The 26,506-nt window shown below is 33.5% G+C and overlaps 1 protein-coding gene across 1 annotated transcript; it reads right to left on the minus strand.

Moving 5' to 3' along the window:
- Window positions 1-11,936: 11,936 nt before the first annotated feature.
- On the minus strand, window positions 11,937-26,245 carry LOC107898184 (probable LRR receptor-like serine/threonine-protein kinase At3g47570). The gene is made up of 4 exons (XM_041091424.1): window positions 24,337-26,245; window positions 24,122-24,252; window positions 15,967-16,026; window positions 11,937-11,996 (listed from the first exon to the last, which is right to left on the minus strand). The coding sequence occupies exons 1-4, from the start codon at window positions 26,243-26,245 to the stop codon at window positions 11,937-11,939; spliced, it is 2,160 nt and encodes a 719-aa protein (XP_040947358.1).
- Between the last annotated feature and the right edge of the window lie 261 nt (window positions 26,246-26,506).

Here is a 26,506-nt window from a genome sequence, read left to right on the forward strand (position 1 = left end):
CATGTGCTTATATGTGGATGATATGATTTTCACAAGAAACAATCTAAGTGTGTTCAATGAACTTTAAGAAAACTATGACTAAAAAATTTGAAATGACAAATATTTGCGAAATGTCATCCTTTCTTGGAGTTGAAGTGAAACAAATGAAAGATGGAATATTTATGTCTCAAAAGAAGTATGCAGAATAGATTTTAAGAAATTCAGAATGAAAGATTGCAAGACGATAGCCATGCCAGCATGGTTTATTTTGAAATACATGGAGAAGCCAAAACAAGATCACCTAATTATAGCAAAGAGAATTTTGAAATACATCAAAGGTACGATGGATCATGGTTTATTTTATACACACTCACAATGTTCAAAATTGGTAGGTTATTCAGATAGTAATTATGGTGGTGACTTGGATGATCACAAAAGCACATCCGGATATTTATTCCAGATTGGCTCCTCAGTATTTTCATGGTCATCTCAAAAGCAACAAACAGTAGCCATCTCAACATGCGAAGCATAATACATGGTTGTTGCAACATGCACGTGTCAAGCAATTTGGTTGAAAAATATTTTGGGTGAATTATTTATTATACAATAAAGACCAATAACAATTTATATTGACAGCAAGTCCACAATATCTCATACAAAGAATCTGATGTCTCATAGTCGAAACAAGCATAACGATACAAAGTATCATTTTATTCGAGACTAAGTGAAGAATAAAAATGTGGAGGTAGTCTACTACAGAACAGAAGATCAATTGGCAGACATTTTTACGAAGCCATTGAATACGGGCGTATTCTATAAACTCAAAGAAAACCTTAGAATGAAAGCTCGGCTTGAGGGGGAATGTTGAAGTCAAACCAACTTTCATAGTCGGCATAAAAATTGCAGCCAAGAATTACTATTAAAATTGGCTTCCAACTTTATGAAAACATGGCTTTGAAATTGATTGCAAAGTGGCTGCAACTTTACAAATTGGTCTGCCAAAGGATAAGCATAAGCATTATCATGCTGGAAGTTTCATGAAAAATCAAAGGATGAAGACAATGATGGCAACAATGGTTTGAATGGTCTTAAGTGGCAAGAATTGCTGAAGTTTAAGTCGGTTTAATAAGATTATAAATATAGTTCATGGGTTAGTATAATAGATACTGAAATGTTAGCAAGCCTTGAGCGAAGAAAGAAAAAAAATGTTGTGAGTGAAGAGAAAAAGAAAACTAGCAGCAACTAGTATAGAGAGAGAAAAAAAAAGATATTTGTATTGTGTGTTGTTTGTGTGTAATAAAAATTAGTATTTGAGCTATTAATTTTTCATTACGCTTCGAACATAAACATCTTCTTCTCTTACAATTAGTTATAGTAGGACAACCCCGAAAGCAATCACCAAAACCTGACTTCGATTTGACTCCAGTGACAGGTTAAGTCTAGTGTGTGAAGCAGAGACATGGGAGGGTGGATGGAGGAAAAAATGGGTTAAAAAAAACGATGATGATGATGATTATGATTATGAACTGTGGCGAGTTTAGAAAATAGTCAAAAAAATATGATGTGACGTGCTAGTTAAACGCAGTTATAGAGTTAATAGTGAGTAAATAAGAAGGTTCTTTTCGGGTGATTGAAAGGACTTTAAAAGTTGGGTAATCAATTGGATGATTTACTCAAAACAATACAGATTAAAAGTAACTTTTCATCTAATCATATCCTAGTGGTTGGTTGTGAGTCATGATAGAAATCAAAGAAAGAGAGAAAAAAATAAATCTAATTCAATTTAAGTCGACTTTTAATATCATTTTGGTGTTGTCATATAAATACTATTAAAACATATATATACATATTATAAAGTTTTTAATGTGTTCACTTTATAAAAGTTTAACACGCGATATTATATTATAATATTATTAAATTTTGGATGAGTGATTGTAGCATGTTGAGATTATCTATTGGGATTACAATTATTGCTTTTGTAAAGGTAGATTAGACTGTAGCTAATAGGTGGTTGGATAGTGTTGAATAAACTATTCATTGAGTGAATCTCGACAAAATAAAATTATTTTCGAATTGCATTGACAAATATTATGTGCATATCTCTCTCTCTTTTTTTTATTCTGGTTATTTCTCTATTCAAACTCCTGTATGAATACTTATTTAGACAACAGTTTGAACTAGTAGCAAACTATCTAGTTATATCACACAATACGCTCAAAATTATCAAGAAAATGCATCAAAACCATTGTTGCAAATCCATATCAGAATTTGTTTGAGTTGATTCAATAATAATTTAAATCGATTAATTTAAAAGTAATTTTTATATATATATATTTAAATTGAATGATGTTTTTTAACAGGAATATCACAATTGGATATTTTACCAAACATAAGCAATCATAAGAAAAGAACCAAGCTTAAATGCAAAAATCTTGAGCCACTACTGCTGATTAGAAGCACAAAGTAAGGGTAAACTGTATCATTATTCTCTAAATTATGGGTAAGTTTTCGTTTTGTTACTTAATTAGAAAGTTACAATTTGGTTATTAAATTATTCAAAAGTTTTCATTTAAGTCACTGAACTATTCAAAAGCTTTTATTTAAGTCATTGAGTTGTTAAGTTTTTTTTATTATTTATAAAAGTTCCGCCAACAAGCTTTAAGCGACGATTCGGCAATCAATATGGTGGATTAGTACCCATCGACAAATAGAAGAACATATCTTAGTTCCAAGTCGATTTGGCAGCTGATGTTGGAGACGAAAGAAAAATGTTGTTTGAATTTTGATTTGCAGATTCGTGACGTCCAAAGCTATTATATATATATATAAAACTAAACTATAGAAGAAAAGGGGAAAGAAAACTTTCAATTGGTGTAGATAGTGCAAATAGAGAAAGCCATATAACATCGATTTTAATAGTCCGGTGACTTAAATAGAAATTCTTGAATAATTCAACAACTAAATTATAACTTTTTCTATTTAAATGATCAAAACATAATTTAATGACTAATGTTATAATTTACGAATATAGCCATATGTATCCATGGTTGATCCTACAAGTCAAGAATCAGAGAACTTACGTAAAAAGTCCTGGGATTAAACTTGGTAATAATTTTTTTTATTCTTTATTTTACAATAAGATACAAAAAGAAATATAAGTATGTAATAAATATCAAATCTAGCTATTTTTTTTTCTAAGAAGAGGGAAAACTTGACTTTAAAAAAATATTGCATGCATAAAATAAAAGCGGTAACTGTCATATAGTAAGTGTAAAATTATACAGTTAAACTTTGAAGATTAAAATATACTTTTAAGTAAGGTTTTTAAAATCGGATTAATAGTTGAATTGGTCATGTGACTAGTTTGTACGATTCAATTAAATAAGTCATTAAAAAAACTCGGCTCAATTCATTTTAGTCCAGTTCAATTGGTCTGTACTAGTTCACGACTCAATTGATTTGATACTTCTCTCTGGACCGATACCTTAATCAATCCAATCCGATTCAAATAATCATGACTATGTCTCTACACTTTATACGTTACTTTTATTTTCAAGAATTTAATCATTCTATTTTTTAGATTTAATAACATGCTTTCAAATTATATATAACCATATAATATTTTAATTAAAAAAGTTAACTATATTAATTATTTGAATTAATCAATAACACTATAAAAATATAAAGACCGAATTATGTTAAAAATTAAAATATATGTATTAAAAGGATCAAAACTGAAATTAACCATTATTATAAAATGAAAAGAAAATAGACATGATGATTGTGCACGTGTCTGAGGTATATAAATAGTTGTATATATTTAAATTTTCAGCATATTTAAGGATTAAAAGTGAAATTATACCACAATTTTAAAATTTAAAAAGAAAAAGTTTTGCGTAAAATATGGGGCATGATTTGGACACTTCTTTAATATATAATATATTCCTAGAAACTTAAAAGAGTGCCTGAGTCTTAAAAGAAAATTATTTTTGTATTGATATTTATTATAGTGGTTTCTTTTTCATACATATTCTATTCATAATGAGATTAAGGTAAGGTTGGATAGACGGTACGATTTGTTGACAGTAAAATTAGGTATTATAATGATATTGTAGCGTGATATACAAAGTAAACTAAACATACCACATTTCATCTCACCACTCATCTAAACTCACCTAAGTTGACTAGTTTTCCTTTAACAATTTTTTATTTAACATTCCATTGCACAGATATCAGTCATGGTTGGTGGTTTTCGGCTAGAACTGCATGAAGAAGAACACTACGCCTATCATGTCTCTTAAAAATTAAACTATTTAGTATGGTTTCTAGGTACACTTCGCATTAAAGGATTTATTTATTTGATTCTCTGTTTTTTAATTTTAAAAATTTAAGTTCATTTATTAATATTGTTAAAATTTTTTTATTAAATTTTTTGGTGTAACATTTTAAAATTTTAAAAGATTCACTTTGTATTCTTGTAATAATAGAAAATTTTAAGGGTATTAACAAATTTTAAAAATTCACATCAACATTTTAACCAGAATGAAATATTTAGACTAACTAATGGCATTAAAAAAGTTGAAGTACCAAATAATGTCAAAATTAAAATTTCATATTTGAGCGAAATATAGGGATTAAATATGGAATTTAACCATTTTTATATAATCTCAATAAAAGTAGAGGGATTACAATTGATATTTGGCAATTAGCTTCTCATGTCAAAAAGAAAAAAAGTAAAAAGAAAACAATTGGTTTTGGAGTACTGAACAACTATCATGTAAAAATAGAGGGATTAGAATTTATATTTGCCCATTACCTTTTGAAGCTTTTGTATATTTTTATGAAAATTTACCATTTTAATAGTCTATATTTTATATATTTTAAAGGATTAAATATTTTTTTTATTTTTGAGGGGATAAAATGTAATTCTTTTATATACTAAATTTAAAAATATAAAAAAACTAAAGGTGAAATGTTTGAAGCCAGCCTCCCCTATATTCATGTAAGAAAAAAGAAAACAATTAATATTAAATAAGTGTAAATTGATATTAATCAGGTGTCATGTAGTAAGGTGTACTGATGTAAGGAATGCCTTAGTCCTTCCTTTATATATACATATATAGTATGGATATTAGACAACCATTTTGTGTTTATGCAAATAAGAAATTAGTCTGTTTGATTGCCAGTAAAATATTTTTTGTAAAATGATTTCTGGAAAATGTTTTACTTTTCTGTAAAATTATTTACTAGAAAATATTTTCTGCTGTTTGGCAGATTTCTTGAAAATATTTTCCGGAAAAGTTGTTTTTACATATATTAATATATATTAATAAATTTTTATATTTTAAATTGTTTTTACATATATTGCAATGATTTATTTATAATAATACTCAATTATTAAGCTACAATATTAATCGTTATAAATTGAAAAAAACTAATATCAAATAAATTATTTGTAATTGTGTTAAAAAAACAAGTATTGAATAATTAAAAAAACAAGTTACTGGAAAATCGATAAACATAAGTAGTTTTCTACTGGAAATGAAGGAAGGAATGAAGGAGGTGATAGAGAGGAGAGCACGGAAAATGTCTTACGGAAATTGAAAGGGTAAGACATTTTCCCTTGTTTTGGAGTTCATTTTCTAAATGGAAAATGTTTTCCGCCAATCAAACGCTGGAAAAGTTGGAAATAATTTTCCGAAAAATCAATTCCGTCAATCAAACAGACCCTAAGCAAGAGAAGGAAATAAATCTGAACACAATATAAGTTGACTTTTAACACTGTTTTCGACTCTCTTTTTTTATGACGAGGAAGACGACCCATTGTTTGCGTATTATTAATTCATGCAGATTACATCAATTACACGCTAAATTACTCTGATAAGCTTAGACTAGACATTTTTTTATCATTATAGAGACCTCTCTCATTGTTGGTCGTTCTTCAGGCGATTTCCTTGCACACATCAACCCAATATTTAATATTCTGGCCATGCCGTCAGCATGTTCTGCCTGCCATTCTTTTGCCTTAAGTTCATTATCCACAATATCATAAAAATGATCAGTGTAGAAGCCCAATTTCACCCGGGCCTATTACAAACAAATAAAACACAAAATAACTCATTTCCAGCAGACCCAAACCCATTACCAAAATACCCAAACTAAACCCACCTAAATAGGCCCAATAGCCTAACCTCGACCCAAACCCAAAAAATTTTAGGGTTTCAGAACCCTAACTCTCCCTAGCCTAGCGCCGCAACCACCCTTGGTCTTCTGCTCACCTACTCTGCCAGCAACCACCGTCAACTGCCACTGTCATCTCCATCCACGTGCGCTGATCCCTGCAAACAAATCAAGGCAGACATGACAAGCATAGGAAATAGACTAGAAATCTCATGTAAATCGGCTATAAAGCCAAGAATATGTATTGTTCGGCCCCTTTTTCACGATTGGAAGAAATAAAAAAAAAAAAAAACCAGATTCAAAAACCCTTTTCGGTATATCTATTTTCCTTTTCTATTTTTATTTTTATTTTTTCTTTAGAAACTATTTTGTATTTGATTTTGTTTCTTTTATATTTTTTTAAAACTATATATATCGTATAAAAAAAGCAAAAAAAATACCTTTTTTGGATTTTCCGGGCGCGACGGCTCGACGGCGGGTCTCCTTGCTGGAGTCCAGGCCGGACATTTGAGAGGGGAGGGGTTTTTGAGAGAAAATCATTTTTTTAAGAGAGAAGGCAAAAAATGAAGTTTTAAGAAGAAAATTTGATTTATATAGGTATTTAAAACGGCGCCGTTTTGGGCATGCCTCCCAGTCACCAAAACGATGCCGTTTTGGCTTTAAACCCGATCCAACCGACCCGACCCACTCCAAGATCTGCGTGTTTTCTTTAAAGGGCTATTTGCGGGCGCGGTCCCTCCGATTTTGTAGCGCATTGCAATTTGCCCCCTTTCCTTCTTTTCTTTATTTTTAATTTAGCCGTATAGTTTTATCGTTGTTTCATTTTAGTCCACTGAAGCACCGTGTTTTGGGACTTTGGTTTATTTACTGTTTTGGTCCCCATTTTTTGGCGCGTGTCACAATCTAGTCCTTTCTGTTTTTATTTATTTCGAATTCGCCCAGTATTTTTACTTTTACTTTAATTTAAGCCTTTGTAGCATTTTTTTTATTTTGTTCATTATTCTATTATAATAATAATTATTATTTAATATTATTGTTATTATCATCGTATTTCCATTTATACTTATTTATGTAAATTTTTTAATGTATTTATCTTATTATAGTATTATTATTATTTTAATTACTTATATTTATATACATACATGTGATTTTATAATATACATATGTAATATGCATTTTTTTTATAATCTATCTATATATACATATACATACCTATATATATTTATATTTCACAATTTTTATACATATCTATATACATGTTTATATTTGTATTTTACTTTCATAAATATATATGTACTTACATATTCTTCATATTTTAAATATGTATTTTGTATTTGTTCTTTATATTTTATGAATCATATATATCTACATATATTTTTTATTATTATGATAGTTACATATGTATATAGGTATATACTTACTCACATATATATACATATATATTTTATATAATAATTTTAAAATATGTACATACATATATCTTTCATATTCCCATAATTTTATGTATTAATTTTATGTATATACATACATGTATATTTCCCTTATATAAACATACATTTATGTATTTATTTATACGTCCATGTTTTCATATTTTATAATTTTCATATATTTTCCTTTATTTTTTTTGTGTTCATTTATGTATTTATTTATACGTCCATGTTTATGCTTTAGTTTATTTATTTGCTATGGTATATGCATGATTTATTTATTTTATTATTTGTTTTAGTTCATTTTTTATTCATATTATCATGTTTATTATTCTATTATGCATATAAATATCATATTTCAAAAAAAGGAAAAGATTTCTAATTGAGGCAATATTTAGCGTTTGGGAAATTCGAGAAAACATGCCCTAAGGTGCTGGGTGTCGATTTTTCTCGTTCAACCAAATGGCTTAATATCCTTTTAAAATTTTTTAAAATAAGGCAATATTTTGCGTTTGGAAATTAGAGAAAACATGTCCAAAGGTGCTGGGTGTCGATTTTTCTCATTCAACCAAATGGCTAAATATCCTTTTAAAAATTCTCAAATAAGGCAATGTTTTGCGTTTGGAAATTCGAGGAACGTGCCCTAATGTGCTGGGTTTCGATTTCTCGTTTAACCAAATAGCCATATATCCTTTTGAATTTCAATCCATATCGTCTGAGTTTTTTTTTAAGGATCGTATTTTAAATCTCTCTAAAGTTTTCAGTTTTTCGACACTAAGACATTAAGTAATCAACTAGGTACCAATTTTGGGCGTATTGAGGGTGCTAATCCTTCCTCGTGCGTAACTGACTCCCGAACCCATTTTTCTGAATTTCGTGGACCAAAACCGTTGTTTTAATAAAATCAAGTCATTTATTAAAAACAACCACTTTTCAAGGTGACCCGATCACACCTTATCAAAAAGGATTGGTGGCGACTCCCGTTTTTTTTTCATTTTCATTTTCAAAATCCAAGTCGACCCCGTTTTCAATCAAAATGGTGTCAACAGCTTGGTGACTCCACTGGGGACTTTAAACAAGAGAGTCAAGCCACGAGTTGATTATTTCTTGTCTTTTTGTCGAAAGTTGAAAATTTGATTTAAATATACGATCCTCTCATTGCATTTCATTTGTTTTGAGTTATAGTTTTCATCATGTTTTGTATTTTAAATTTTTATATCTTTCTGCATTGCATTGCATGATCGTTGGTCACACCTTTTTAAGTGGGAGTGAGAAGCTAGTCCTTCATGAGGTTTTCATCTCCGTGCAGGATAGTGGATCACTTTCAGGATACATCCGTACCTATGTCTTCGTGAGATTTTCATCTTCGTGCAGCCATAGGGAAATGTATTCCCCTGAATTGAACTCGGTCTATATGAGCCTATAATGGGTGAAGATCGGGGAATCTGCTGGTTCGGGTACCCTTACTTTAGAGTCAAACCTCATGTAGTGACTTAGGAACTTAACCTAGGTAGAGCCACTCCAAATCCCTAGTTGTTACCTGATTAGGTACTTTCTGTTTTCCTTGTTTGCTTCTATTTTGTACTAACCCCTCTTGTTGTGTTTTGATTATGATTGCATTGCATTTGCATCTTAGGAAAGAAATTGATTCAAGTCTAATTACTAAATTAGAAAGCTTTTCATGGAATACGAATTCCTTGATAAAGTGGAAAACAATACGATTTCCCGAATATATTCTGAGAAACACAAGAATGGCGATGGAAGAGTTCGTGACCTTGCTCCGGGGCTTGTGGATTCAAAGCGATCGTCTGAGGGCCTTCGACGTTCCAACACCCTTAAAGAAGCTGACGAGCTTTATGAAGAAGGGAAGGTGATGGATCATGACCAAGATCAAGAAAAGGAGCTAGCAATGACCTCTATTGGCGAGATTACCTCAAATTTGCAGATGAAGAAAAAGATCGATGTTGTTTCTTTGAATATGAGGGTGAGATCATACATGTATCCGCTTTATGTAAAGGAATTTGCTTTCTAGAAATTTTTTCTAAATGTAATTGAATTGGAATCAATGTCTCTTTAGGCATACATCTCATACATTTGCATTACATGCATTAAAGTCCATTGAAAGGGTCTAATTGAGTAAATTTATTTCAGCTAATCTGGAAAACCAATCAACCAAACATCCTTACGGTACACGTCTCAAAGCCAAAGAAATTGATCAAAGATTAGAAAAATTGGAGCAAATGCAAAAGGATATGCAAGAACAGTTGCAAGTACAAATGCAAGAGTGATTAGATAAAATTCAAGAAGACATAACGGAAAATTTGATCAAGGCTCAAAAAGATACGATGACTGAATTGACCCACCTATTGACTAAAGGTGTAAATAAGGGTAAGGGTCTTATGGTTAATGATGAGGGAGAAGACAAGGATAGACCTATCTATCCTCTAGGCTTTACGCCTCTACATGCGCAGATTCAGACTGAGGTACCTCCGCGCAGATCCTCTGTTTCAATTGAGCCCCAGCGGTTTTAAACTGATGTTTCAATGCCGATGAACTTTTAGGCTGGATCAGGTTCTAATCCTAGAGATAACCCAGTGAATCTTGTTATTCCTGATTTCGATAAAATGGCTGAAAAAGAGAAGGAAAACGTCGAACTGTCAAAACAATGGGAGGCTAGGTGTAAATGGTTGGAGGAAAAATTCAAAACCCTGGAAAGCGCCGATAGTCACCATGGAATCGATGCGAAAGATCTGAGCTTGGTTCCAGACTTAGTACTCCCTCACAAGTTTAAGATACCTGAATTTGAGAAATATAGTGGGACCAGTTGCCCAGAAGCCCATATCACCATGTTCTGTAGGAGAATGACTGGGTATATTAACAATGATCAGCTATTGATACATTGTTTTCAGGATAGCCTCATTGGAGCTGCGTTGAAATGGTACAATCAGTTGAGCCGTACCGAGATTGGTTCATGGAGGGACCTAGCACAGGCATTCATGAAACAATACGATCATGTAATGGATGTGGTTCCCGATAGAATCACCTTGCAAAACATGGAAAAGAAATCGAGCGAAAGTTTTAGGCAGTATGCACAGAGGTGGAGGGAAGTTGCAGTCTAGGTTCAGCCACCCCTCTTGGAGAAAGAGACGACAATACTCTTCATCAATACACTGAAGGCCTCGTTCATTACGCATATGTTAGGAAGCGCAACAAAAAGCTTTTCTGACATAGTTATGAATGGTGAAATGATTGAGAATGTTATAAGAGCCGGAAAAATTAAGGCGGAAGAAAGTGATAAGAGGTCAACCCCAAGGAGAAGAGAAAATGAGGTGAACAACACAGGTTACTCAAGGTCAGTAGGTCATCCAGGTAAAGGGGTTGCTAGTCAACAAGGTTCATCAAGACAAGAACCTTATGTGAAACAAGGCACTGAGAACCTCCAGTTCACGCCAATTCCGATGTCGTATAAGGAGCTGTATCAAAGCTTATTCAACGCGCGCATTGTTGCCCCTCTCTACACAAAACCTCCACAGCCTCCGTACCCCAAATGGCACGATGCGAATGCACAATGCGAATATCATGCGGGAAATACGGGGCATTCCATAGAAAATTGCATTGCCTTTAAAAAACTGATTGAAAGGCTTATCAGTATAGGCGTCGTTAAATTTGATGATTCCTCCAGTGCGGAAAATCTATTACCCAATCATAATTGATAAATGGAGTGAATGCAATGCACAAGCAACTGAAGAAGGGACCTTGTTAGATATCTGCCCTTATAAACGTGGAAGTGTTCTAAGCAATTCGACTGCGGAAGAAAACCCTATAGTCTCTAGAGCTTTTTTAAAGTAATGTTCAGAAAATTTTTGTTTTTTTAGCCTAAAAATGATAAAAATTTCCTTTGTGAAATAGGCTCATGTATGAACGTTGTTATGAAATACATCTTTGCAATCACTTTTGAGCCAATATTATTTCATTCTTTTTGAATAATTACTTCTGATTATCTTATTCTTTTGGATTTCTCTTCCACATCATTCATTCATTCATAATCATATTGTATTATTCATGAATTTACACATTCTTTTGTATATTCTTTGGTACTTGCTATGAGTCATCAGATATCAATGACATGAATGACACTGCTACAGACTAAGATTTTCCTCTTGAGTGAGGCATGTGTTTAGATGGATCTCATGACTTTGGAAATGACATAGAGCGTAACTTATCTCCAGACTTATTGAGGAGGGTTGAGCAGGAGGATAGACGGATCTTACTTCACAAGGAACCATTAGAAATTGTGAGCTTGGTAAAGATTAAAATTGACCTGACCTCAAAAATGAAGCAAGACTTTGTTCAAAGATGTTTTCGTAGGATCATACCAGGATATGTCGGGTTAAGCGCTGATAATGAAATCTGCACAACAACACAATGACAAAATTTGCAGTATGAATGACGCAATGAAAATTCTTTACCGGGGCAATGCCTTTCTTGTTAACTCAGTATAGCTTTGCCCGCTTGAAGTCGAGTTTTTATCACTTCAAGTTTTGTTGGATTTTATCCTGATTTAAGAGGAGGATCCAAAGTTTTCTATCGTAGTTTCGCCCCAGAAGGCTCTATGAAAGAAACCTGATACCAAAGAGGGTTTTTCGCATACAAGATGAAAGTGAGAAATCTTATCTATAAAAACATTGATTCTGATCGAAAGGGTTTAGATTAAAAAAAAAATCAAAATCAAAATAAAAAAAAGAAGAAAAAAATCAAAGTCAAAAGAAAAAAATCAATCAAAGTCAAAATAAAATATGAAAAGACAAAAAGAAAAGAAAAGGAGAGGCCAAAGCGAAAACCCGTAAATGGCGCTTTGACCAAAGGTGGATTTGAGTTGAAAACCCGAAAAGGATGACTCAAATTTTGAGCAAAATGGGGCAGGGACATCACCATTATTGAAGACTTCTAATGGGAAATACTTCATTTTTGAGATCATTAGTTACTTCGTCAAACAGGTAGAGACTGCTTCATACGTCAATGTCATCATATGCCGGTATAAAATTACAGAGAAGATGGTATCATGAATGATAGCACGATAGTTGAGGTTTGTGATCAATTGAAAATCAGACATCACAGTTCATCACTATAATGAATTGCAAACAATGACTGAGACTTACGAAGGTTGGCATGTGAGGTTACCATCTGCCTTCCTCGTTTTTTGAACGGTTATCGGGACTTTGACTGGGGTAACACTGTTTTCTCTAGTTTATAAGACGGAAGTAGTTCTACCTATTGAAGTAGAAATCCTTGTTCTCTAGTTTCAGTTGAGCAAAATGAATCCAATCTGATCAAAAGGAAAAAGACTAAAAACTATTTAGCAGAGTCAGATGTGCCATAAGCAAATGATACGAGCCCATGACAAACAGGGTCGTCCCATAGAATTCCACAAGAGGGCTGGATGTTGAAAGAAGATCATTCCTCAACGAAAGGATTCTAGAGAGAAATGAATACCAAACTGGGAATGTCCCTATGTTGTAAAGATGACCATTTTTTAGAAGAGCACTGATCCTGAGTGAGACTGCTAATCCTATAAACTCGGATCCAGTCAAGAAACACTTCGTTTAAAGAAGAGGAAATGACCAAGGTGAAAACCCGCAAAGGGCACTTTGAGTCGGGGAAAAAAATGAAAATGAAAAATGAAAATGGAGAGGCTAAGGGGAAAACCAGCAAAGGGAACCTTAGGCCAAAGGGGATTTGAGTTGAAAACCCAAAAACGGTGGCTCAAATATGATCAGAATGGGGCATGAGGTAATCAGAGCAATTCAAATTTTGATCAGATTGGGGCATGTGGTGATCTTGTTATACCTGAATCAACAAGAAAGGGTAGGCGACATCTTGGGGCATCAACAAAGCAATGTAGATCTCCTAAACACATGTCAAACTCAGAATGATCTTCAGAAAGTTTGTACAGAGAAGTTCAAGCTGCGATATCTGGGGCACCCAATTCTCATATTATTTATATTGAATTTGTTGTTCTTGGAATACTTTATTCTTTTCCAATATATGCATTCCCAATCAATTTTTTTATTATCCTTCTTTACTATTCTGGATAATTTATTCATTTTGAGTTATGCTCAGAACCAGCTTTATTCTTATCCATTTTTATGCCTTTTTTGCAAGCATGTTGCATTGGAATAATGATTAATGGACTAATAAAACTTTCACAAAGGAAGTTTTGCATATTACTCTGAAAAGTTTCTAAATAATATAGGAGCCTGAAGCAGGACTATTGTTTAAAATACACCAAATTTAAAGGTTGGAAATTTGGGAAGGAATAGTCTAAATTTAGACTTTCTCTTTGGATTTTTTGTTGACAAATGCGTTGATTGACAAGACGTCATGTTGGTGACAAAGCTTGAATAAACAAGAAAACAATGATCATCAGGCAATAGGAAGAGGTTACCTCGGGGAAGAGAGCCCTCATTTGCACATGAGTCTTTGGTACGACACCTTGGGAATGGTGTAAGGGTTGAGGAAAAGCCATATTTCTACCCTTGGATTATAGTGGGAGAATGATGGTACAAATTTTGCGCCCCAATGGATTAAACTTTGAGGTCTACATTGGGGGAAACCTGGTTAAATGTTTCTTTAGAAAAGTCAGTCAAGCCAGAAGGCGTTATAACACGTCAGTTACAAAGCCTTAATAAACTTCGAGTAATGACAACCTAGGCGGGATCGTTCTCAGAAAAATAAAATTCTGCATTCATGCAAACACCATTCACACATGTCTAGTTAATAGCATCTGATTCATTTTGATCATGCCATCCTAATCATTAGGCATAATTAGGTTCATTATACAGGTCATGTTCCCTAGAGAACAGATCAGTGAAGATCGAAAACAAAGCCTTGCCTCCATCGGTTGCAGTGGAGCTGGTTCAAGATAGTAGATCTTGCCTTTCTGCATTGACAGCGAAGCAGGTCAGAAACAAAGCCTTACCTCCATCAGTTGCAGTGGAGCTGGTTAAAGATAGCAGATCTTGCCTTCCTGCATTAACAGCGAAGCAGATCGAAAACAAAGCCTTGCCTCCATCGGTTGCAATGGAGCTGGTTAAAGATAGCAGATCTTGTCTTCTTGCATTAACAGCGAAACATATCGAAAACAAAGCCTTGCCTCCATCGGTTGCAATGGAGCTGGTTAAAGATAGTAGATCTTGCCTTTCTGTATTGACAGCGAAGCAGATCAGAAACAAAGCCTTGCCTCCATCAGTTCCAGTGGAGCTGGTTAAAGATAGCAGATCTTGCCTTCCTGCATTAACAGTGAAGCAGATCGAAAACAAAGCATTGCCTCCATCGGTTGCAATGGAGCTGGTTAAAGATAGCAGATCTTGCCTTCCTACATTAACAGCGAAGCAGATCGAAAACAAAGCCTTGCATCCATCGGTTGCAATAGAGCTGGTTAAAGATAACAGATCTTGCCTTCCTGCGTTAACAGCGAAGCAGATCAAGAACAAAGTCTTGCCTCTATCGATTACAGTGGAGCGGGTTAAAATAAAAGATCTTATCTCTCTGAAGTTACAGCAGAGTAGATCGCATCAGATTGAAGCTAGAAATCTTATCTCCCTGAGATTACAGCGGAGCAGATTGAAGCTAGTAATCCTATCTCCCTAAGATTACAGTGGAGCGGGTTAAAATAAAAGATCTTATCTCTCTGAAGTTACAGCAGAGTAGATCACATCAGATTGAAGCCAGAAATCTTATCTCCCTGAGATTACAGCGGAGCATATTGAAGCTAGTAATCCTATCTCCCTGAGATTACAGTGGAGCGGATTAAAGTAATAGATCTTATCTCTCTGAAGTTGCAGTAGAGCAGATCGCATCAGACCTTATTCCCTTAAAGTTGCAGTTGAAGCTACAATTCTTATCTCCCTGACGTTGTAATGGAGCAGACTAAAACCATGAATCTCGTCCCCCTAAAGATGCTGCGAAGAAGATTGAAGCTACAAGTCAGATCTCGTTGAAGTGCGGTGAAGTGGATTGAAGCAACAAGACACAGTGGACTGGAGTAAACTACTTGAAAAGAGAAGCACCAGAGCAAATCAAGAATTAATGGGACCGGGTAAAATTGGTCTTTCTTAGTCTTTGCTCTGTTATCATTACACGACAACAAGCAAATAGGGGCAGCTGTAGAAGCCCAATTTCACCCGGGCCTATTACAAACAAATAAAACACAAAATAACTCATTTCCAGCAGACCCAAACCCATTACCAAAATACCCAAACTAAACCCACCTAAATAGGCCCAATAGCCTAACCTCGACCCAAACCCAAAAAATTTTAGGGTTTCAAAACCCTAACTCTCCCTAGCCTAGCACCGCAACCACCCTTGGTCTTCTGCTCACCTGCTCTGCCAGCAACCACCGCCAACTGCCGTTGTCATCTCCATCCACGTACGCTGATCCCTGCAAACAAATCAAGGCAGACATGACAAGCATAGGAAATAGACTAGAAATCTCATGTAAATCGGCTATAAAGCCAAGAATATGTATTGTTCGAACCCTTTTTCACGATTGGAAGAAATAAAAACAACAAAAACCAGATTCAAAAACCCTTTTTGGTATATCTATTTTCCTTTTCTATTTTTATTTTTATTTTTTCTTTCGAAACTATTTTGTATTTGATTTTGTTTCTTTTATATTTTTTAAAACTATATATATATCGTATAAAAAAAGCAAAAAAAATAAAATACCTTTTTTGGATTTTCCGGCCACCGTGTATGGTGGCCGGCGCGACGGTTTGACGGCGGCTCTACTTGCCGGAGTCCAGACCGGACATTTGAGAGGGGAGGGGTTTTTGAGAGAAAATCAATTTTTTTAAGAGAGAAGGCAAAAAATGAAGTTTTAAGAAGAAAATTTGATTTATATAGGTATTTAAAACGGCGCCGTTTTGGGCATGCCTCCCAGTCACCAAAATGGCGCCGTTTTGGCTTTAAACCCGATCCAACTGACCCGACCCACTCCAAGATCCACGTGTTTTCTTTAAAGGGCTATTTGCGGGCGCGGTCCCTCTGATTTTGCAGCGCGTTGCAATTTGCCCCCCTTTCCTTCTTTTCTTTATTTTTAATTTAGCCGTATAGTTTTATCGTTGTTTCATTTTAGTCCACTGAAGCACCGTGTTTTGGGACTTTGGTTTATTTACTGTTTTGGTCCCCATTTTTTGGCGCGTGTCACAATCTAGTCCTTTCTGTTTTTATTTATTTCGAATTCGCCCAGTATTTTTACTTTTACTTTAATTTAAGCCTTTGTAGCTTTTTTATTATTTTGTTCATTATTCTATTATAATAATTATTATTATTTAATATTATTGTTATTATCATCGTATTTCCATTTATACTTATTTATGTAAATTTTTTAATGTATTTATCTTATTATAGTATTATTATTATTATTTTAATTACTTATATTTATATACATACATGTGATTTTATAATATAAATATGTAATATGCATTTTTTTATAATCTATCTATATATACATATACATACCTATATATATTTATATTTCACAATTTTTATACATATCTATATACATGTTTATATTTGTATTTTACTTTCATAAATATATATATGTACTTACATATTCTTCATATTTTAAATATGTATTTTGTATTTGTTCTTTATATTTTATGAATCATATATATCTACATATATTTTTTATTATTATGATAGTTACATATGTATATAGGTATATACTTACTCACATATATATATACATATATATTTTATATAATAATTTTAAAATATGTACATACATATATCTTTCTTATTCCCATAATTTTATGTATTAATTTTATGTATATACATACATGTATATTTCCCTTATATAAACATACATATTTTTCATATTTTATAATTTTCATATATTTTCCTTTATTTTTTTTTGTGTTCATTTATGTATTTATTTATATGTCCATATTATGCTTTAGTTTATTTATTTATTTATTTGTTATGGTATATGCATGATTGATTTATTTTATTATTTGTTTTAGTTCATTTTTTATTCATATTATCATGTTTATTATTCTATTATGCATATAAATATCATATTTCAAAAAAAGGAAAATATTTCTAATTGAGGCAATATTTAGCGTTTGGGAAATTCGAGAAAACATGTCCTAAGGTGCTGGGTGTCGATTTTTCTCGTTCAACCAAATGGCTTAATATCCTTTTAAAAATTTTTAAAATAAGGCAATGTTTTGCGTTTGGAAATTAGAGAAAACATGCCCTAAGGTGCTGGGTGTCGATTTTTCTCATTCAACCAAATGGCTAAATATCCTTTTAAAAATTCTCAAATAAGGCAATGTTTTGAGTTTGGAAATTCGAGGAACGTGCCCTAATGTGTTGGGTTTCGATTTCTCGTTTAACCAAATAGCCAAATATCCTTTTGAATTTCAATCCATATCGTCAGAGTTTTTTTTAAGGATCGGATTTTAAATCTCTCTAAAGTTTTCAGTTTTTCGACACTAAGACATTAAGTAATCAACTAGGTACCAATTTGTTAGTACAAAACTCCGGTAAGGAAAATCTCGAACACACGATCAGAACTCGAAAAGAAAAGAAGAAATAGGACAAGGCTCCAAGGCGTGTATCAATGCACTATCTTTAAGGTTATATTCGTCCCCACTTATCTTCAGTGTGCAAATGAGTTCCAAGCAAATTAACCTCGAGGATACAATGAAGCCAATGACTATTTGTGTTTTGCTCTGACGAGAATAGTCCACTATGCACTGAGTAATGTATAACAAAAACTCAATTTCTACAAAGGATTTCTGCAATGATGCTTTGTAGAATAATCTAATAATATTAGAAAATGAAGGAAGAGAAGAAATAATATTAGAATTTGTTGATATATTTCCAAATGAAAACTCATTCCTATTTATAGGAATTTTCTTGTCTCTTCATAGAGACATCTTTCAATAGGTGTCTTTATGACTAAATAAATAATAATAATTATTCATTTAATTTTGTAACTATTCAAATAATATTTTTTGAATAATTATAATTCTTTTTAAAAAAATCAAATGATATAACTTTTGACCTATGACCAAAAGATTTATCTTTTGATTAATTACACCTATTCATTTATAGTTATTGGGATACTATAAATATTTGAAAATGTTCCAACAATCTCCCCCCATTTTCAAAATATTTAGATTTTGATATTCTTGGAAATCAATTTGCATAAATAAAGGTGTCTTACAATTGAACCTTCACTTAGTGAAAAACATGTTAAAGTTAATCGAAATTGCATGGTAGACTAAGATTTGAACCAACTATTCCATTTGATTAAGTGAACACATCTCACACAATGATTTCAACATCAGTCAATGCATAGTATCTAGGGACACTATTATGGCCATGTGTCTATGTCCTCTTTTCATGAGTGCTGTCAGAGCCAAGCCCTTAAGCTCCTAGAAGCGGCCATACTTCCACTCACATAGGTAGATCCCATCAAAAGTGCTCCCGTAATTATAACACTCTAACATATTTATGTTATGGGTCCATTAAGAGTATATTACTCATCATTCCCTTATCATTACGAGTACCTAGCATTTTAATCTGAGGATGAATTTATTTATAGTGCTAACAGTCACATACTAATGATGTACTTTGTCTCATTGAACCAAGACTTGACGTTATACCAAGCGTTGAGTCGAGTTTCCATAATGGGTGACTCTAATTAATAGGCTTGAGTCCCATCCCTTTTGAGGTCCTTTTTACTGCATCTCTAGCAAGACTTTTTGTCAAAGGATCTGCCAAATTTTCACTTGACCTTACATAATTAATAGTGATCACTCCATCAGAGATTAATTTTTGGACATAACTATGTCTTAATCCAATGTGTCTAGACTTTCCATTATATACTTGGCTATATGCCTTTGCTAGAGTAGCCTCACTATCACAACAGATAGAAATAGGTGAAATTGGCTTAGGCCATAAAGGTACATCATAAAGCAAATTTCTTAACCATTCTGCTTCTTTAGATGCAGCGGCTAATGCAATAAATTCTGCTGCCATGGTGGAATCAGTAATACATGTTTGTTTCTTGGAACCCCAAGAAATGACTCCTCCACCAAGAATGAAGATCCATCCACTAGTAGATGCATGATCTTCCAAACTTGTAATCCAATTAGCATCGAATACCCTTCTAAAACTGGAGGATATCCATTATAACACAATCCATAGTTAATAGTTTTCTTTAAGTACCTAAGTACTCTATTCAAAGCTTGCCAATGCAAACTACTTGGATTACTTGTGTACCTACTCAATTTTCCAACAGCATATGCAATATCTGGTCTTGTACAAGTCATTATATACATAAGACAACCAATTAGACTTGCATATTTCAATTGATCAATTTTCCTACCAGCATTAGATATTAATTTTAATTGAGGATCCATGGGTGTAGATGCTGGTATACAGTTGAAAAGATCAAACTTTTTAAGCACATTTTCAATGTATTGTGATTGTGATAAAGCTATAGTGCTTTCATCTCGGGTTATTTTAATCCCAAGAATAACATCTGCTACACCCATATCCTTCATAGCAAAGTTATTTGACAAGAATTTCTTTGTGTTTTCTATTTGTTCCAAATCCGTGCCAAAAATGAGCATGTCATCTACATATAAACAAATTATGACACCCTTTCCATTATCAAATTTGCTATATATGCACTTATCAGATTCATTTATTTTATAGCCATTAGCTAAAACAACCTTGTCAAACTTTTGGTGCCATTATTTTGGTGCTTGTTTAAGCCCATATAAAGATTTAACAAGCTTACATACCTTATGCTTTTATCCTGGAACAACAAATCCTTCCGGTTGCTCCATGTACACGTCCTCTTCCAATTCACCATTTAAAAATGCAATTTTAACATCCATTTGGTGAACAACCAAATTATATATAAAGGTAAGTGATATTAATAGTCTAATTGTAGCAATTGTTGCTACTGGAGCATAGGTATCAAAGTAATCAATACCTTGTCTTTGTGTAAAACCTTTTGGTACCAACATTGCTTTAAATTTATCAATGGTTCCATCGACCTTCATTTTCTTTTTGAAGATCCATTTACAACCTATTGGTTTGGAACCTGGTGGAAGATCAACTAAGATCCAAGTTTGATTTCCCATTATTGAATCCATCTCATCATTTATTGCTTCTTTCCAAAAAGCAGAGTCTTGAGATTTCACTGCCTCTTCAAATGTAATAGGATCAGATTCGGTATTATTACAATAAGGTATCTTGTTGCATATACTTTCACATTTTCCTTCTACAAGAAACATAATGAAATTTGGTCCAAAATCTTTGACATTTTTAATCCTCTTACTTCTTCTTAATTCTTGACAAGATTCATCATTATTATCAATTTGTTTCAATGGAATCTCATTCTCATTTGAAGAATGAATCAATTGTTGTGGTTGTAATTGTCTTGATATAGAATTAAATCTATTTTCATCAAAAATAGCATCTCTTGATTCAATAACAGTATTAATTGAAATTGAATCATTTGGCTCAATTACCATGAACCTATATGCCTTGCTATTATGTGCATAACCTATAAATATGCATTCAATTCCTCTTTCACCTAACTTTTTACGTTTAGGTGTTGGAACTTTTACAATAGCTCTACAACCCCAACCCTTCAAATAATTAAGGTTTGGTTTCCTTGTCTTCCATTGTTCATAGGGGGTTATTTTAGTTTCCTTATTAGGAACTCTATTCAATATATGACAAGCTGTTAGAATAGCTTCTCCCCAAAAACCTTGTCCAAGACCTGAATATGATAACATTGAATTTACCATTTTAGTCAAGACTCTATTTTTTCTTTCAGCTACACCATTTTGTTGTGGTGTGTAAGGGGCTGAAACTTGATGGACAATTCCAGTGACTTCAAAATAACTTGGATTATAGTATTCTCCACCTCTATCCGATCTTAAGCACTTGATAAATGATTCACACTGAAGTTCAACTTCAGATTTATAAACTTTAAATTTATCAAGCGCTTCATCTTTTGAATGCAATAAATATACATAACAATATCTAGAACAATCATCAATAAAAGTAACAAAATATTTCTTTCCACCTAATGTAGGAGTATTATGCAAGTCACATAAATCACTATGTATCAAATCAAGCAATTTTGTTTTTCTTTTAACCTTAGGGAAAGGGTTTCTTGTAATTTTAGTCAACATACAAGTATTGCATTTTTCAATATTATTATTAAAAACATGAATTAGATCTAATTTATACATGTCATTCAATTTTATATAATTCAAATGACCTAATCTATAATGCCACAAACAAAAAGATTCAACCATATAAGCAGAAATAGTATTTTTATTCTTATTAATAATATTGAGTTTGAACATGCTCTCATACATATAGCCTTTCCCCACAAAAATTCCTTCCTTAGACAAAATAAACTTATCTGCCTCAAAAACAAGTTTGAAACCAAACTTATTCAACAGACTTCCAGAAACTAAATTCTTCCTAACTTCTGGTGCATAATATACATCATTTAAGGTTAAAACCTTTCCAGAAGTGAATTGTAGTTCAACAGACCCTTTGCCTTTGATTGCTGCGGTGGAAGAATTTCCCATGTACAAGACATTGCCATTTTCACATTGTGTGAACTTTGTGAACATGCTTTTGTCTTTGCACACATGTTTGGTTGCTCCGGTATCAATCCACCATGTATTATCATCTTGTGCCATATTAATTTCAGATATCATTGCAACGAACTTTTCGTTATTATCAGCCTTAGAAGATGATTTCTTCTTTAAAAATCGACATTCATTCTTGAAATGTCTCGGCTTTCCACAATGATAGCATGAGCCCTTTTGTTTCTTTTTGAACTTAGGTGCTCTATCAGTCTGATTGAACTTTCTCTTGAATGGTTTAGTAGTCTGTACTTCCTCCGTAACATGTACTTTGTCATTTTCAGAATTTAGGTTCTGATCTTGTTTTCAATACTCTTTTTCAATACGAAGATGATTTGCCAAAGCCTTAAGAGATATTTCCTATTTCTTATGTTTTAGACTTCTTTTAAAGTCTTTCCAAGATGGATGAAGTTTGTCTATTATGGAGGATAACACAATCATTTCATCCATTTTCATATCATATTGCTTAAATTTAGTCAGCATCTTTTCAATATCACGAAATTGTTCCATAACAGAACAACCATAAACCATTTGATAATTATTGAAACGACTAACAAGAAATTTCTTACTTGTAACATCTTCGGTCATGTATCTTGCCTCCAATTTGTCCCATAATTCTTTAGCGGTGACCTCGTTTTGGTAGGTGTTGAACAAACCATCAGATAAACCATTCAATATGTGGCCCATGCACATGTAATCACCATTGTCCCATTTTTGTCTTTCTCAGGTTGCAGCAACAGATTCGTTTTCATTCTCTTCAGGTCTTGGAGTATCCAAAACATAAGCAATCTTCAAAGTTGATAATAATAAGTGCATCTTTTTCTGCCATCGTCGAAAATTGCCACCATCAAAACGATCAAGTTTAGCAAAGTTGGAAGCCAACTCCCTTAGTGTTCTACTTTCATGTGTTGTGGTAGTCATCATGAAATATAACCTTAAAATTGTTAGTACAAAATTTCGGTAAGGAAAATCTCGAACACACGATCAGAACTCGAAAAGAAAAGAAGAAATAGGACAGGCTCCAAGGCGTGTATCAAGGCACTATCTTTAAGGTTATATTCGCCCCCACTTATCTTCAGTGTGCAAATAAGTTCCAAGAAAATTAACCTTGAGGATACAGTGAAGCTAATGACTATTTGCGTTTTGCACTGACGAGAATAGTCCACTATGCACTGAGTAATGTATAACTAAAACTCAATTTCTACAAAGGATTTCTGCAATAATACTTTATAGAATAATCTAATAATATTAGAAAATGAAGGAAGAGAAGAAATAATATTAGAATTTGTTGATATATTTCCAAATGAAAACCCATTCCTATTTATAGGAATTTTCTTGTCTCTTCATAGAGACATCTTTCAATATGTGTCTTTATGAATAAATAAATAATAATTATTCATTTAATTTTGTAACTATTCAAATAATATTTTTTGAATAATTATAATTCTTTTTTAAAAAATTAAATGATATAACTTTTGACCAATGACTAAAAGATTTATCTTTTTGATTAATTACACCCATTCATTTATAGTTATTGGGATACTATAAATATTTGAAAATGTTCAAACACAATTTTGGGCGTATCGAGGGTGCTAATCCTTTCTCATGCGTAACCGACTCCCGAACCCATTTTTCTGAATTTCGTGGACCAAAACCGTTGTTTTAATAAAATCAAATCATTTATTAAAAACAACCACTTTTCAAGATGACCCGATCACACCTTATCAAAAAGGATTGGTGTCGACTCCCGTTTTTTTTTCATTTTCATTTTCAAAATCCAAGTCGACCCCGTTTTCAATCAAAATGGTGTCAACAATCAGGAAGATGTATTGAAACCCATTTTTGCAAATCCATATCCCCATTGAACAGATGGTCTATGGGTCTTTTCCTTGTAAACATCTCAAGGATCAATATTCCAAAACTGTAGACATCGCCTCGTGTTGAGACCCCCGCACCCATGCCATATTCTACATTGCTGGATAAGATCAGTTTTAAGATGACTTTTAAAAAAAATACCAAAAAAATGTAAAAAGGAGTATAAAAAACAATACCTAGAGCCATGTAGCCAGTTGAACCTTTTAGTCCTACGGAGCTACTAAGATGAGCATTAGGTGAGTTTTTAAGTAGAATTCTTGCAAGTCTAAAATCGCCGACATGAGCTGACATCTCTTCATCCAGGAGAACGTTACTCGGCTTAAGATCACAGTGCACAACGGGGGTTTCGCAATCATGATGCAAATACTCTAGTGCTAAGGCAACATCTTGAGCTATCTTCAACCTTTGGTTCATGTCAACAACTTTTTCAACCTCACAGTCTTCAGTTCTTGGGTGAAGCAATTGTTCCAAGTTTCCATTTGGCATGAACTTAAGGACTAAAGCCTTGAAATCGCCTGCTGAACATGAGCTTATGATTTTAACAAGGTTCCGGTGCCGGATACTTCGAAGAGCCTCACATTCAGCTATAAAGCTCTTGGAAGCTCCATGTTGCCCCATTTTGAAGACCTTGATAGCTGCCAAACTTCCATCCTCAAAAACACCCTTATAAACTGATCCAAAGCTACCCTCTCCAATCATATACTCTTGACTGAAATTCTGGGTAGCTAATTTGAGATCGTGTTGTCTATACATTGGATACATCTCCAGTGAGTTAGCCTCCTCATTAACCGCACGGAGGTCTGAATCAATCTTTCTTACAAACCAAAAGACTAGCATGGAAACGATGATGATGAATGCAACCGAAGCAAACGTCGCTGCTAGTACAATTTTTAACTTGGAACCACCCGAATTTTTTTCATGAGAATCACATTTTGGTAGTCCTAGATCAGGTACTTCACCACAAAGCTTGAGATTCCACGACAGAGAAACGACTGTTGAATTCTTGAAAATCCCTGCTTTTGGAACCTCCCCTGAGAGTTGGTTCCTGGACAGGTTTAAAACTTGCAAGAACTTCAAAGATTCTAAAGAAGCTGAGATGTTACCAGTGAGGTTGTTGGAAGAGAGGTCAATGTACTCTATCGCTTTCAATTTGTCTAGAGAATTTGGTATGGATCCCTGAAATGAATTTCTAGACATATCCAAGTACAAAAGGCTTGAACAATCTCCAATGGTGACTGGTATATCTCCTGATAATTGATTACTTGCCAAGTCTATCGCTTGAACCATATTTAGATCACCTAATTCGAAAGGAACAAATCCGCTTAAAGAATTGAAAGAGAGATTCAAGACCTTTCCCAAACCTGGGATTCCTAATATATTACTGGGTATAGTACCATTAAGCAAGTTCACTGACAGGTCTAGCAACTGAAGACTCTGACAGTTTCCCAAGCTTGAAGGAATGGTCCCTTCTAAAAGATTGTTGCTTAGATGAATTTCAGCTAAATAGGTCAAGTTTCCAAGAGACTGTGGTACCTTTCCTGAGAACTTGTTTTCGTGTAAGAAAATGTACTGCAGGTTTGGTAAAGTTCCTATTGAAGGTGGAATGGTTCCGGTTAAGGAATTGTGTTTGAAAGCAATCAGGGTTAAGTTGACCAAATTGCTTATTTCTCCTGGCAAGCTTCCATGGAAAAAGTTGTTGTTCATCACCAACAATGAAAGTTGTCTAGAGAGGTTACCTATGGAAGATGGAAGCTTACCAGTAAGCTGGTTTTCCGCCACGGAGAATACTTGAAGTTGGGTAGAGTTTGCCAAAGAAGCTAGGAAATCCATGCCACCCGCTCCATCATTAACCAGCTGATTACTCTGTAAGCTCAATATTTGAATGTTTGGCAGGTTCCCTAGCCATGGGATTTGGCCACTGAAACTGTTGTTTGCGAGATCAACTCGAGTTAAGCTTGAAGCATTGCCTATGGATGGTGGTATGCGACCAGACAAGAGATTCCCTCCCACGAAAAAGGTAGTTAAGCTGGTTAGATTAGTAAACGTATCTCGGGGAAGGGTACCTGTGAGTCTATTGATAGCCATGGCTATGACAATCAATGAGGAACTATTGAATAATGAACGTGGGATTTTGTTGAAAGCTGGACTGCAATGCAACATGGAGCCAGAAGCATGCTATTGTCGAGACCAGCAGCTATCGAGCTCAGCTCATTTTGCTTGGTGCGCACGAATGGTTTTTGGACCAAATGAAGCAACTGACATTGCTGTTTTGTTTTGATGTAATTTAGTTTAGTTCAACTTTAACTAGTTTCCAAAGTTAGTTGGATTAAGTTTGTGATTGGATTG

The sequence above is a fragment of the Gossypium hirsutum genome, chromosome D04, assembly GCF_007990345.1.
Source record: "Gossypium hirsutum isolate 1008001.06 chromosome D04, Gossypium_hirsutum_v2.1, whole genome shotgun sequence".
NCBI lineage: Eukaryota > Viridiplantae > Streptophyta > Magnoliopsida > Malvales > Malvaceae > Gossypium > Gossypium hirsutum.